Below are 15,942 nucleotides of genomic sequence, written 5' to 3'. Positions count from 1 at the left end.
TTCAATTCACTTTAGCATAATTTTTGTATGCCCCTCTTGGAGGAACAGGGAAGTCCACGTAATTGCTAGCACTCCCAAGCAATCAGCATTTACACGTCGTTTCCCACAGGACTTAATACAGAGGGAAGTGGGTTTTTTCTTTTTCCAGATGTGGAAACTGAGGAGTAAGGCAGACATTGCTCACTAATACCTAATTAGTGGGGAAAAAAATAAATCCCAGTCACTACCAGTCTTGTGCTTTAACAACCACTCACAACTTGTCTAAAAGAGGAGATGCCTAATACTTCTGTTCATCTGTGACTGTGAGAGAGAGACTGAACTTTGGTCAGCATCTCTGGAAATGTGGACCCCCAAGGATAGATTTTTCAGCCCTCCTCCCTGAAGCTTCAGCCTTCTCTCAGATATCTGAATAAAAGCCATATTTCCCAGCTAGTTCAGGACCAGAAATGCCATTTATTTTTTCCAGTCTGGTCCTCAGCAGGATTAATTGTCTTTTTGGAAGACTATATCTAAAACATCTTACTATTACTGGCAGCAATCAATATTTATAACCACTCACAGTGTTTATTTATAAAAAAATCAAACGTTCCAACCAAGAAGAGATGCTGTTATTAATATCCAGCATGATTAATAATCACATTCATGGTTGCAGGCAGGCCCACGCTGTCAGACTCATGCACTTTGCTTTTTCTAATGGCTCTGCAGGAATTTGAACCGTAATATGTTTCATGCACAGGGACAAAGACGTTTTGTCTCAGGGAAGGAGTATGTGGATGTTTTTGACTTAAAGAGCCAGTGCTGCATTCAGAGCTTCACAAATAGAAGCATTTTGATCCCAAGCTTACCAGTCTGCCACATCTCCTGGAGTTACACTGCATAGGGTGTATCTCTTCCTGTTGCTCAAGACCCAGATCAGAGCAGCAGATTTGCAGCTTGCTGAAAAATGTCACGCCCCCTCTGTGTCAGGGCAGCCATCACCTGCTCTGCTTCTCTGCCACCCACTGGAAATGCCTCAGCTCAGCAAAGGGGTTCACATCTCTTCCTGCTGAGGCCTCTCAGCTGCACAGGGTAAGATGAGTTCCATGGGAATGACACTGCCTCAAATCAAGAGATGGAAAACTCATACAGCCCTGAGCAATGCTTTCTTTCCTCCGTTCCTTTGGCACTACCACAAGGAGAGAAGAAGAAACATGCAAAGCTGATGTCAAGGTATCAGATATGAGGCTGCCTGGCCCTATACGAATATTCAGTGGTGAGAGAGGGACAGGCGCTTCTGATGCCATAAAGCCAGTAAGGGAGCAAAGTTCACTCCCACTCCTTAGAGCTCGGCCATGCGATGCAGAGTTTGCCCACCTGTGCATTGCACTTCTGCCACTGCAGGAGGTAATGACAATTAAACCAGAAGCAGTAAAGGGACAGAGCTGCAGAGAGACTGGTGCCTTGATTACTTCCTCATAGCCGCTCGCCCTCTGCGGCACTGCTTTATCATGAGACAGGCAAAGCGAGCCGACTAAAGCCAAGATGAAAATCAGGTATATATGGCAGATGTCTGTGCAGCTATCAGACATCCTGTTTTGCACAAATCTAGTCCTGAGAACTGTGGGAGTAAAATAAGGAAGTAAACGTTCACACCTGCAATTCCAAGGCAGTCCTCAGCTAGTGCTGAGCCAGTTTTGGGACTGCAGTGTCTTTCTTCAGGGGTTATGGGACATAACAGAGCCCTCTCATAGATGAGGACAGCGCTCAGGTCCATGCTATCTTGTACCTTGGCTTTTACACTGAGCTCTGCAGAACTTTACATGGCTGCCAAATCCTCATGTGAGAATGTTTGTCTGTCCCAACTCCTGTGGTCTGGTCTGCATGGATCCCCTCCTGCCTCCCATCAGTTTCTGAAGAGCTCTCATGCTGTTAAGGAACACTGGGAACAAAGCCACCCTATGCCTGGAGGCCAGGAGGAACAGGGCATGCACTTTTATGGCTCCTCTTGTGCCAGGCAGGCTAGGGGATACAGGTGGCAGAACAAGGATGAGAGGAACAACTGAATGCACCACAGGCCAAAAGCCCTACAGTCCAGATCCTGCAAGCCCACAGGGTACACGTTCTGCCTAGACTGTTTGTCAATAGCCTTGCATTTTAAATCTTGTTAGACACAAGTAAGTTGTGGGACAGTAATCCAGGGAAGAGCTGATGCAAAACCCTCCAATGTCAGGCATTATAAACCTCCTCGATCCTCTGCACTCCTTAACACATCTGTATTCCAAGGACTGTCTCTTGTTAAGCACCTTATATTCATGTCCTACAGGGCCTCAAAAGCCTGTTGCCCTGAACAAGGAGCACCCTTTCTTTGTGCGTGTGCATAGGGCTTAGCACAAAGGAGCCCCACAGCCTGCCAGGCTTCCTCTTGTCAAATGAATGATTGCTGTGATGCACTTTATAGAGGGTTTAGAAACAGAAGTGGAGCTGCTACTGAAGATTGCTCTGGGACTGGCACATCCTTTGCCCTTCAGAGCTGCTCACAGAGGGACCTGACTGAACCAGGATGAATGTGAAATGCTTGGTCTGCCAGAGGGACTTCTGCCATTTCCAGTGGCTGAGGGGAGAAGAAGAAAAAACAGTAAGTGTAATATCAATGAAAAAAAATAAAAAATAATCACCTTAGGTGAGATATAGATAAATGCCTTGTGCCATTGGAAAGTGTGATACAAAAGATTAATGAAATAGATGTTCCTTGTCTGAGTTTTTTTTGCACCAGTAATTCTCCTAGTGCCAGTAGCTGTATATTTTCCTTGATACAATCAGGAGGAAAACAGCTAATCTGACATGACAAACTCATTGTATCAGAAGTTGTCTCTCCTTTAAAACACGTGCCATATGACTAAACACCCTACTCCTGGTACAATGCATCCCACAGTAAATTTGGATAGAGCTCATCCTCAAACACCCTGCTAAAAATACTCCTAACAACAGGCAACAAGAAAACATAATTCAGATAAGGGACATCTGTTCTCAAATGTTTCCAGACAATGACTGGATCAAGTGTCTGCATAAAGGATAATTATTTTCTGCAGGTGGTTTGATCTGCTATTTTAAACATTGCAAAGTATCCTTGTCCCAGCCACTCAGTAAAGTATATGGGATTTTGCTGCAAGACCACTTTCCTCCATTACATTTTCTAAATGCAAAGAACAATTAAAACATATATAAATATAAATCATTAAAAGATAGAATGCAGGTATTAAAGATAAATGCTCCATTTGAACACAGACAATATACATTTTCAAGTTATGGCCTTCCATTTCTTATATTACACTACCATATACCCAGATAATTTTCAGGCTGAAGTTTAGTTATAGGAGAACAGCAAAATAAAGCAGTTACATGTTGTGCAAACGGATCCCCAGCAGATTACAGAGGAAGGTCTGTTCCAAAAACTACAGTGCAATATGTTTTTAATACAAAATAACTCTATGGCCTTTCCTTAAGACAGGAAGATACAAAACAACCACAACCAAGACACATTCTTGTTAAATCAGACCCTGATACCAACTCACAGTGCAGTACTAGCCCCAGGATAACACTGCTTTGTTGGAACTATCGTTGGAGTCAGTGTAGTGGCATGGACTGACTCACCCTCCCTGAACAAGAGTGGCTACAGGTGGTGCCTGTGGGATGAGGGCACCCGGGGACACCCATATGCAAAGCACCACAGGGCAGACAAAGCAGGGCAGGGAAGGAAGGTGATGGCTCAAACAGCCTCTGAAAGAAGGTCCTTCCCTCAGAAAGCTGGTGACCGCAGGGGGTCCAATGAAGTGACCATTACTCTCCCATAACACATAATTAATACTGTGCCCAAAGCATGCAATCAGCCCGGCTGTGTCTCTGCAAACATCCCCACCCGAGCGAGTGCTGCCGATCTGGGAAGTCGGTCAGGAGGACATTGGTCTCACAGAGCCTCTGGAAACGCTGCACCTCAGTGATCTGTATGGATAGGATTTACCTTTAAAACAACTGTGGTTGTTTAAATCTCAAAGAGGTGCAGTGTTGGGCTGTCTGGGAATAAGTATCGTCCCTCTAGTAGCTGTCTGGTCATTTTTGCAACTAGAGGAAAAGAGAATGGAAGGATTTGGGGTCAAAGAAGAGATTCTGTAGCAAGAAGTGCGACCTTTGACAGGTAGAAGGACATAGAGGACATAGTCTCAAGCTATGCCAGGGGAGGTTTAGGTTGGACATTAGGAGGAATTTCTTCACAGAAAGAGTGATTAGACATTGGAATGGACTGCCTAGGGAGGTGGTGGAGTCACTGTCCCAGGAGGTCCTTAAGGAAAGACTGGACGTGGCACTGAGTGCCGTGGTCTGGTTGACAGGGTGGTGTTTGGTCACAGGTTGGACTCGATGATCTCAGAAGTATTTTCCACCTTAATCGTTTCTGTGGTTCTGCAGCAGAAGGGACAAGGCTGCTGAGGGAGCCCGTGTCTCACTCCCAGGGCTCCGGGACAACCTCGGGATGCCGAAGGCACGAAAGGACAGAAGTCTCCGTGCAGGACGGCCCTGTGGGAGCCCCAGGCAGGCTTCTCCAATTAACACCTTCTGCCTTGGGGTGCGACCTCGCGAGCGCTGCCCTCAGGGAGAACTGAGTCCCTGAGGCGCGGACAGCGAACCCCCCGCGGAGGGGGACGAGTGACGCCGGGGGGACGAGTGGCACCGGGGGGACGAGTGGCACCGGGGGTCCCGGCCCGGGGAAGGTCCCGCTGCCCTGGGTCTGCTCAGCGCCCCGGCCGCGCCCGGACTACAACTCCCGGCGTGCCCCGCGCGCGGGGGGGGCGGGGCTTCACGGGGCCGCGTCCGGGTTGCGGCGCTCGGTGTGTTTACTTCCGGCGGTGCGCGGCGGTGCGCGAGTGTCCGCCCGGGGGGGCACCCGGGGCCGCCCCGCCCGCGCCCGGGGAGGGACCGACAGACAGACCGACAGACGGACCGGCCGGGAGGGCACCCGCGGGCACACCCAGCGCGGCAGGAGCCCGCGGCCGCCCCGGCCCACATGAGCGGGCGGTGAGCAGCGAGTCGGCGGCCGCGGGAGCTCCCCGGCGCGGCGGGACCCAGCCATGGACTGGCTCATGGGGTGAGTGGGGCCCCCCCGCCGCTCCCTGCGGAGCTCTCCGCGCCGTGGCGGCCCCGCTCCCGGGCGGCCCGAGCCCCGCGGGCGGCGCAAATGACTAATGAGTTGGTGCCGGCGGGGCCGGCAGGGCGGCCGGAGCTCGGAGCCGGGCGTCTCCGGGTGCAGCCGCCTGCGCCCGGGGGCAGGAAGGGCTGCGCGGAAGCCCTCGCCTCGTCCCGAGCCGTGGCTCTCCGGAAAAGTAACTTTTCGTTCCTTTTTCTGCGGGCATGGGCGGACCAGGTGTGTCAGCTCGCTGTGCTCCCCACCCGCGCTGTGTGGGGCTAATCCCTCTGCGACAGAACATCACTTTAAACCAAGCGGCGTGCCAAGGTTTAAATGGCTTTCTGTGGGGAGGAAGAGGAGACCTCGGCAGAGATTAACGCCAAATCAGAGCCACGCCAGGGGGCTCAGATAGCCTGGGATTAATAGTGCTAATTACACACAGACAGAAGGTAGAAAGCTCTTTGCTGCTGGTTTCAGGTCTGGAAACCACAGTGCAGGAGAGGGAGGTGCAGTTGATGGGAGTGACCTGATATGCTACCAGTATCCCAAGCAAGATATTCTCGGTTACTTCTTGCATGAATTGTGCTGGCGACCTGCACTCAGGTGAACTGTGAATAACAATGTTTCAAAATCGCATGAGCAGTAGGTTTATGCTTCAGCAAAACCAATGTTGCAGTGATAACTTGCTGCCCTTAGTTTCCTCTTTACAGCAGTTTGGTCTGGCTCCTGAATGTGATCTTTGCCATCTAGGTTACCTCCTTTTCTAACGCTGACGTGCCTGGAATACAATGTGAACTATTTTGTTGCAGTTGCTGGATGTGGTGTATTTAGAAAGATCACTGGTGTGTGTGTGTGTGTGTTGCCCTTTGTCTGCAGCTGGTCTGTTTGGTGGTGGAAGTGCAGCACTTGTTACTTACCTTCACGCTGAATGTGTCTGACTCTTGAGCCAGTTGTCAATCCCAGTTACGTTTTCCTGTGGGTCTGACCCCTCGCTCACTCTGATGAAGGGAATGCTGAGTATCTGAGGGGTAGATTACTGATGGCTGGGTTTTCCTCCAGCAGGCTGAGCAGAGGAAGTGCAGTATTTGTGGCATGTGAAGGGGTCTACGTGCCATGTACTGCAAAGCCTTGTGTCTTGTAAGTCAGAGGGCTGTGCTCTGTTATTAGATGGTCTCAGTGAAAACAGAAATGATGAGCTTGTTTTGATTTGTGTCGTAACAGCCTTAAAGTACAGGTAATCACTTATGGTGACTTTGTAAAAGTAAACGCTGGAGTGTCTAAAAGTGTCACTGTAATTACAAAAAGACATCAAACACAGGACTTAAGCAAGAATCAAAGCGCCTCACTACAAGAGCTGTACTTACTTTGCATAAATTATGTTGTAAAGCAGAGAAGAATCAAGGTTTACTTTAGCCAAACTCTCAGTATGTTATGATGGTTTTCTCGTGAAAAGTATTTTGAGCTTCTTGGAGTTCCTATTAAAAAAATTGGCATTTGTTCTGCTCTTTTTTCCCGGGGTGGGTGGGTCCCTCCATATGTGGAAAAAGACTTGCCTGTTTTCCCCATTGTAATGGCAATAGATCCTGAGTCATTTGTGCATTACTCGCTTATTCTCAGCTATTTCCTGATATGTTTCTCGCCTGACCAAACCCAGTATTGTCCCACCGATGCTCTTAATGTTTTCTCCTTTAAAACCTTGGGAGTTCTACAGGGACCCGTGTTTGTGTGTGTGTTTGTGTGATTATGGCAGGAAGAGTGAGCGTTGATATTTTGAAGGGGGAAAGGCTAGAAGGCCCGAGGGACCCTTTCTTATTCTGTCCAAATTTGGGCTGCTGTTAGCAGCTAGGGATGTACATGGAAACATCCTTCTTGCTGTTTGAGAAAGAAACTGAGGACATTTGTCTGCCCAGGCAGAAGTTTGGGGAATGTCACTCGCTCAGCCTTTCTTGCAGTGGAAACTTCAGCTGTTTGGGTCTCTGGTGTGAGAAGGGCAGGGCTGAAGGAAAACCTGCAGAAAACAGAGAACAGGTCTCTCTCCCCGTAACACACCGGTTTCTGTCAATGCCTCTGGCAGGCAAATTGTGTTGGTCTGTTTCTTAGTGGTGTTGCTCTTTCCCGAGTAAGTGTCACCACTAATAAAACCACTGTGATCCTTCTTATTCCTTAAGTGCTTTGGTAACGTGCTGGTCTGCAGTTTCAGCTCTTCATGCACTTTCCGTACCCGTCTTGTGTGTCTCACATTATCCGTTGTGCTGCCTTTACCTTTGGTGTGAGACTCCGTGTTTTAACTTTGTATTACTGAGAAATTATCCTTCAAGTGCAAGTGTGTTATATTAGGCAGCAGTAACAGTTGCTTCTGTTCTAGATCTCCACCCTTCGAGCTCGTGTTGCACTTATCTGACAGACGGCTTAGAGCGAGGTCTGCTTTATTCCTCACTGGTCTTCCCCTCCGCTTGTGGCCTCTTGGAAAGGCGGGGGGAAGGGTAAGTTCTAAGCATACCACTTAGGGCAGCAGCCCAAGTGTCTCTGATCGCCTCGGAGAGCTTAATATACAAAAAAAACCGGAAGCTGAATCTTACAAACAATAGTGAATTTATTACGGATTAACAACAGCTACAGGCTTATGTGGTCACACAGCAGAATTTCTCTGGGTGCTGCCTCCTGTTCAGTCAAGTGCTTCAAAATCCAGTCAAGTCCGAAGGAAGAAAGCTGAAAAGAATGAGCTACTGGCCTGTTACAGTGCTTACTTTGCACGGAAGTAAAGCCAATGTCTTTTCTGTGGTTGATTAGTATCTTTTACCCTTCCACTGAATGCGGCATTAATACTGATACTGGTGAAAGACTATGATTTCTTCAGTACATTCTCTCCATTAAAAAAAAAGAAAAGACCATTTTGAGCTTTTTTGTTTTGCATAGGTTACATTTTCAGTGCAATTTTGACTAGAGATCAGAGTTGCTTAATTGCTTTGCTCACCAACATCTCCCAGAGATCTATATTTCCCTCTTTGGAAGCGATTCCAAACTTTTGTGTTACAAATAGCATTGATCTGCTCTTGAAGTTCAAAGCAGTAACAAAGGCAGGCATTGTTCCTTAAGTTATGAAACTTGCCTTTTTAACTTGTTTTAAAATACATAGTTGAAAAGGAGTAAAATATTAATGGTGCTAGTAAACCTGACATGGTGTCAGTTATTTTTAGTCTTCAACGGTGATGTCTGATGCTGTAATGCCTTTTTTCATAATAGAGAAGGATTGAGTACTGTAGTATTTTTTGTGAACTGTTATGTAAAAAGGGAAGAGAGAAACAAAGTATTTTACCAACAACTACCTGTTAAATGCAATGATAATTTGGGCTACATCTGTACTATAAACGTTGTAGTTTAGTAGGTTAATAGATTATGCTTATTGAAACTGAGATGCTTACACTGTTCCTGGAATAACACAGACCTCTAATGCAGAGAGGATACTGATATACATTTGACAGAAAAATAATCCTTATTGAAGAGTTTAAAGGTAACATTTAATTTCTTGAGGGTAAATAGTTTTTCTTGTGCTCGGAGGTGTTCAAGTGCGAGGTGAGAAGGAATGCCATTAGCTTACGGAAACGGAAGCTTTCTCACAAATAAAAAAACCCCCTGCTTCTTAGCTGCAGTGTCCACTCCTTTCTCAGGCCCTTCTGTACCCTTCAGGGAGTTCAATTACAGCCGGCAGTTTTTTCACTTAATTTGGATACAGGATTTTACTACATTATCCCTGCAGTAATTTTGAATGCTAGAAGAAAAGTAACACATACTGCTGTTTTGTTGTCTTCCATTCTGCATTTATGGGAGGATCTTTAAGGAATTTCCTCATAAGACCTGAAGACACTGTCCAGTTCAAGATAGGGTATGGTGAAATATGAGTAATACTGTTATGAAGGGAAGTCCTAACCTTGAGCTAGAGCAGCTAAGGACTAGATGTGGAAAAAGCACACCAGTGTTCTAGTTCTGAGTCAGTAAAAATCCATTATACTGTCACCTGTTAGACTAAACTTTTGTTGCTTTTGAATGGGGTGCATTATCATGGAATGTGTCAAGTTGGAAGGGACCTATAGAGATCATCAAGTCCATTAATTTTAAGGAGTGCACCTTGTAATGGGAACAGTGAGCAATCATGCAGCATACTTATCTGTCAGCTTGGCTGGTGCATAATACATTTGAACCTGTCTTTGCCTAGCAGACCTTATAGAAAAACTAGCTAATGATTTTTATTCTGGCTACTGTTGAAAAGCAAATATTTCTGTTAAAAGGAAAAAAGGAGTAACACTGGAAGTTCTTCAGCTGCTGTAACCATGCGGAATGCTTTCCCCTTTCTTCTCTTTAGTTATCTCCAGTGAAGAAAGTCTCCTGCCTTTATAAGGCAGTCTTCTCTCTAGAAAGTGCTGCAACCTCTCACCTTTCTCAGCTTGCACAGTGGGTATATTTATTCTGTTTTTTAACTGACCTCACAACAGGTGTTTCCCTTACGTTACATTCCCTGCAGATTCTTGGCTTCACATGCCATTTTTCCCTGCTTTGAGGGAGCTGAAAATAACTTGGAACTGGTAAACCAGACATGTACAGTCCCATTGGGCAGGAAATATTCACATGTTCCTTATTTTCTTCTATTTATAGGTGTAACATTACCTGTGGGGTCCCAGGTTACCCTCCCCAGATAAATCTAGGTCTGTCTGTGAGCCACTTGCACTCTGTTCTGATGAGACTTCAGTATTACCTCATACCCTTAGCACACATGAGCAGTACCTCTGCTGAAACAGAAGTTAACTGTGAAACCAACTAGTATAACATTGTCTGCACGCAAAAGAATATCTCCATTAAATATTAACTTGTAATATTCATTAGTATAGTAGTGGAAAGGTGATGCTAGTTTGAAATGTGTGTTTCAAGGGCTATTAGAGTTGTAGAAAAGGAGTCTGCTGTATAAGACTGTATGGAAGCAATTTAAATTTTTCGGTTGCATTGTTGCCTTATGTTTTCCTGGCTTAGAAAGTGCTCTGTTGCATTACTGGGATGGTCACTGCTAAGGCTCTTCTGCTTTAATGCAAAACAAATAAAAAATAACGGCAGAGCCTTGCTCCCTGAAGTATCCTGGTATAGTTAATTATTGATTTCTTGGAAAAAATGCCAAATAAATTCTGCATTTTGAAACCTGTGTTACTTTAGCAAGCCACAGAATTTGTATCAGTCAGTTCCTTTCCCGTGGTGAGTACAGTGTTTGTGAATACTGGTTTGTTCTTATTAATAGTGTTCTTTTTCCAACAAGAATTTTACTGAGAGACAAGAAGAGTAGATTAATCTTAAGGTCCCCAAAATAAAATGAACTATTACTTTGCTTTTAGAAAAGGGAGTTGAACATTCTGTAAGTGTAGCAATACTCCTTCCTTGCATGTCTCTGCATGTTACCCTCTGCTCCTTTGCAGTAGCATCAGGATTCAGAAGGCTGGTAGGTTAAGATGCTCATCTGAATGAAAACAAATCTTTTTTTTTTTCTTCTGGCATGTTTCCTCTCCTCACGGTGATTTTCAGCTAAATGAGTTCCTGCAACCTGTTTGTGTAGCTACATGAATAACGTTAATAGCACTGTGGTGTTGGTGAGAACATAAAGCTTAGGGAATGCTCATTTTGGTGGCAGCAAGGACTAAAATCAATTGAATCTAATCATGTAGTAATGTGATTATTAGTGCTAATTACTCTGCAAATAATTAGTGATCTATCTTCTGACGATGTATCCTTCTGCGTGAACGCTGGGAAGAGTTGCAGAATGTGTGAAAGTAGGAGATGCCATGACTAGGCTGGTGTCCTAGGGCAGGCAGTGGCATCAGAGCCTTGCCACAGTTGCTGTCCCACTGTGTTACATTCAGTTTATGGCTGAACTACAAATATACTCATCATGAGCTGGATATTTATGAATGGCTCAGACTTTATAATTTGCTGTAAATTATGTTTCATCTACCTGAGAAAAGTGCTGGCTCTGTCATGGCGTGAACGTGAAGGTTGGTGGTATTTTGGGTGCCTGGCTGAATCCAGCAGTCTGATTCAAGAGAGCTTTCGGGAAGCCTGGTTCATGCGTGATGGCCTACATAGCTTTACCATATTTCACTGGCAGTTTCCATCTGTTACATCTGCTGGATTTGGGCCCAGAGAAAGCATACTTGAAAGAGTAAAATTAATATGAGACTGACTGCAGTTTTTAGATAGCTGCATGTTCAAGTTTGAACTCAGTGTTGTCAGATCTGCATATTCTGCTATTCACTGATATTCACTGCTGACCTGTTAAACAACTCTAATGTGGGTTTCTGCTAGAGGAATACTACTGAAGTAATCTTGTCCATTATTTTTAAGCTGTGTTTAGCCTTTTGCAGTTGGTGATAAGGTGAAATTTGCTTGATAGATTCAGTTTATTAAAAGTTGTTCCTAGCAGGCTTTCCACTCATCTTGTGCTGCAATTACCAAAATTAAACTGGGTCCTTCAGTGGACATGAAATGAATAAATATGATTATTTAAAGTAATTTTTGAACTGTGGTGTTTATAATAGTACTGGAGATTGTTACATCAGTGAGACTACTTAAAGAAGAACTGTTGCTTTATGGCTTTGTTCTGACACTTCTAACATTGCACTGTAGGAGCTTCCTTGCTCCTGAGACAGTGGGCAATAATTTCAAATAACTTAATTTTTTAGATAAAATGATGAGTTTAACTAAATAGCTGAAGAGCAGTTCTAGAATTTTAGCATTTGGAGAAGGAAAAAAAAAAGGCAATTTTCTTAAAAGTTAATTTCCTTTTATTCTACCAGCCAAGAAAAACTGGTCAGGGTGTGTTTCACACAATCCACCAACCTCTGTTCCTGATTGTGGAAAAAGAGCACTGAACATGTGCATACACGCATACAAAAAACAAGCCAGAAAACCATAACCAGAGTATAGATAAAATTTTCTGAAAAACATCAGAAATCAAACTGGAATCAAGAACAGAATGACTGTCATAGATCAAATAAATTCCTTCTTACTCTGAGCATTGAAAGAGTAAAACCATTAAGCTGGAATCTAAGCATGCAGAAAACTACCTTTAAATGATCCGGGCCTGGTAACTTGAGCTCTTCAGAATATATCTGCATGCTTTTGTAATTTTTTTCCACTTCTTTTCTTCACTCCTCAGGTTACCAAGGTGTTCCTTGAATATTTTTACAGTCAATGTTCAATGACTGGATCACTGCTGTCCCTTTTCTACACTGAAGTGTGTAAATACTTGGGACTTTTACCTGAGGACTCTCCTAGTATTTATACATTACGCACAGAGTTTGTTTGAAATAGGTTGTGTAGACTTGAGCCTGATATTTTTTTTTTTTAACTGCTTTATTTTGCAAACTTCAGTCTAGAATTTCTTAATTTAGAGGACTTGTTCTTTTGCATGGTTCTTCATAAACCAGCAAGGAGTTGTTCAGGAGAGACTTTGTTTCTTCTGAACAGGTTATGCAAAACTGGATAGAGATGTTTTTTTATGAGGAGGTGTCTACTTTGTGGATGGGCTCAGGTTGCAGAATTAACTCTGTAGTTTCAAGTTTGTGTCAGGTGTAATAAATGGTAAATAGCTTTTTTAGTCAGTCTTCTCTCTGATGATATCCAGGTGTTGCTGGGACTCCTTTCTGTAACCTTTGTGGTTGTCATGTCTAATAAAGTGTCAGCGTGTGACTGTTTTCCATCAGATATAAGAGGAGCCAAGTTTGTAGTGAGGGCTAATAAGTTCTATTAGACCAACAGATATACTTGGGAAAGAAAGGAAAAGCTCCTGGGCATCCTTGTATCTCCTGTTTATGTTAACAGACAGTCTTGAACAAAGCCATGTTAAGTACTACAGCTCCATGTCAGCTGGATAAATCTTACCTGCTGGTTTAACAGGGGACTGATATCTTTTTTTCAGGAGCTGACCAGCCTATGTTCAAAAAAAACCCCATATTTGGGCAATAGTCTTGCTATTTAAGGTTTCCTGAAGCCCTTCTAGGAAAGGAAAGAGATTAGAAATGGGAGCATTTGCTGGTTCTGGTCAGCGTATCCAGATCCTCAGATATCCCTAGTGTCTTTCAAAGTTGTCTTATTTTGTTCCATGAGCCAGCCTTTTTGTTTCACTTATAATTTCTGATTGGGGTGTCTGTGCTAACCTGCAATTCTGGTTTTGTCTGCGTCTCCTTTTTGTTCTAGCCAGATGGTGCCATTTTTTTTGAATTAGATGACTTTGGAGGGTTGGGAGAAGTCTGACTGGTAAGAGGTGAACAGAAGAAATAGGGAAGGAGATGCTTCAACCTAATGACTGTAGCTGTTTCTTTGTTCAATTCCGGCCTTAATCTTGTAAGGCAGAGGGTCTGTCTGTCTGTTGGATACCCCTCTGCTGCCTGACTTGTTGGACATTAAGGAGTGCTATTTTCTCAGTGTTTCTAGATGGGCATCTAACAGCAGTTGTTCTTCTTGTGTCCCTCCTTCACTTGATTATTGTGGTACCATTGGTGATGAGCAATTTTTGAAAGCTAACATGAAATTTCAGGTTTTTGGATGTATTTATGAATGTTTCTTTTTAGGCATATGATAGGCTTTTCCCATGTGATTTGGTGTAGCACAGGTTTTAGCTCTGATGCTATTCAAAATGCTGACTTTGGTGATTTGCATTCTTATAACCCCAGAGTGTCTGTACTGAGGTTGTCTCCCTTACCCCACCCTGATGAATATGAAGGTACTGGCCTGACTCACTTGAGCTTGTTGAGGCTTGAGCAGGTGGAGTAAAGTGCTATGAAAACTCATCTAAGAAAGGGGAGATGGCAGATTAAAGGTTGTAGTGCACAAGAATTTAGGCATTTAGCTGCAAGTTTTGATAGGCAATGTGGTTAGTTTGCATTTTAAAGGGGGAGGGCTTTCTGTTTTCACACTGTTCTGTAATAAGGTGGTGTTTGTTTTTTTGGTTTTTTTTTTTTTTTTTTTTAAGTGTTTATAAGTGGTTTTCCTTGTTTGTTTCAGGCAGGATGTGCCCAGTCATCCACTAAAATGTAGGCAGCTGTTGCTGTATATGGTATAACTTTTCAAATGGGCAAGGTATTATTTACATGTTCACAGACTTGCATTTTCTCATTGTTAATAGAGTCAATGTTTCTGTTTAAGTCAAGTTTTGGGTAGGTGAAAACTTAGTAATTTTCACTGTTTGACTAGTTGAGAATACTGGAAATTAGTCATCTTGTTAATGAAGAAGTATTTTCTGCAGTTCATGAAACACATCCAGTATAATCCACTATCTTGCAGGATAAAATCTCTTGCGTTGTTTTTTGACTGGTTTGTTGTTGGTTTGGGAGGTTTTTCAGTAGAAACAAATGTAATGATTTTTGTAATTAAATAAAATAAGAAATACTCTTTCCTAATAAATCTATTGAATTTCCATGTTTAAACACCTCTTTCTGAAACGTGGGCTCTTTTTTGTTATAGAATAAAGTTGGCAAGAATTTCTTGAGAAAGAAGTAACTTTATAATAAAGACAGATAAATTTCAACACATTGGTTCTACTTGTTTAGGTGTGTCTTTCCACAGTATTTCTGAGCCAAGCCAAAAACATAAAATAAAAGGGTGTTAAATATTTGTGGGCATCACGAATTAAGCTAACATGGAGGTTACTTAACTTCTGAATGTCAACTTCCATGAAGGTTTTAATGTGTTTTAACAGATACAATTCAAATTCACTCCTTTAATTATATTTGACCTCCTCTGTGTAAAAGCACTCTTGATACGACAAACAATAAAAGAAAAAAAAATTTTGGAAAACAAACCTGAGAGTGTATGAGGGAGATCACCAGGCTGATGGTCCCCAGTGTCAAGAACGGCCTTGCTGTTTGAATAAGCAGAATTTGAACAAAGAGGAAGGAAATATAGGAATAAAGATGGTGTTTATACATGCAGTATAAACTTTGCAGTATAAATGCAATATAAAACTTTGCTAGCACATACATCATCATTTCCTGTCTGGGTTTAGTAAGGGAATTATAATTATTTTCCATTATTACTAAGACCTTGATATTTTTATAAAATACCACACACAATAGTATCTTATGTACAATCACTGTTGGTAATTGAGCTGTAGCTGTCAAAACAAATGCCTGAAGAACTTGGATCTGGGGGAATTCCAGTATATGCCTGACCTAAAGGAGTAATTTATTGTTCATCCAGATAAATGTCTGTGGCCTGGTGCGTCACACATTCCCATTTAGCAAGCAGAGGCCTGCAGTGTGCTACCCAGGCATCACAGTGCACTGTGTTGATGTCTGTGGGGACTTCTCAGCTGCCTGTGGCTGCAAACATTATTGCTGCCCTCTAATCCCTTCGCTGATGGTCCTTGTCCCGTGCTTTGTATGTAATATTTTTTTCTGCTTGCAGATGTAGCGCACTTTTATAATAAGGGGTACGTGGGATTGGTTTGGGTCTGTGACTTTACAAACAAAGGTTATGCCAAAAATCAGTGTATGCAATTTGATGGTATCACAAGTTGGACCAACAAACAGTGCTGACCAATCTCAAGGGCTAACACAGAGAAACACTGATGTCTTCTGGATGATGTAACTACCAGATCAGTGCACCCTTTGTTGACTACACAGAACCTGAGTGGGAAAGAACCTTTGCTTTCTGGAGGCCTTGATTTGATAGTGTGATGGAAAGTGAAATACAGTTGGGCTGAAACATGCAGCTCTGTGCAAAGCTGTATCCTCTGCTGTAACCTTTGAAAC

General features: G+C 43.4%; 1 protein-coding gene across 1 annotated transcript in view; it reads left to right on the top strand.

The window, feature by feature from the left end:
* The first annotated feature begins 4,995 nt into the window (after positions 1-4,995).
* Positions 4,996-15,942, top strand: part of MOB2 (MOB kinase activator 2) — a 113,190-nt gene continuing 102,243 nt past the window's right edge. Inside the window, exon 1 of the mRNA XM_027888719.1 lies at positions 4,996-5,116. Coding sequence (XP_027744520.1) covers positions 5,100-5,116 — 17 coding nt within the window. The 5' untranslated portion in view covers positions 4,996-5,099. The remainder of the gene's footprint in view (positions 5,117-15,942) is intronic.

The sequence above is a fragment of the Empidonax traillii genome, unplaced genomic scaffold, assembly GCF_003031625.1.
Source record: "Empidonax traillii isolate 1590-97213 ecotype Southwest subspecies unplaced genomic scaffold, ASM303162v1 scaffold245:size1430315, whole genome shotgun sequence".
Taxonomy (NCBI): Eukaryota; Metazoa; Chordata; class Aves; order Passeriformes; family Tyrannidae; genus Empidonax; species Empidonax traillii.
The sequence above is the reverse complement of the archived record's forward strand: the minus strand, read 5'-3'. Positions and strand labels throughout refer to the sequence as shown.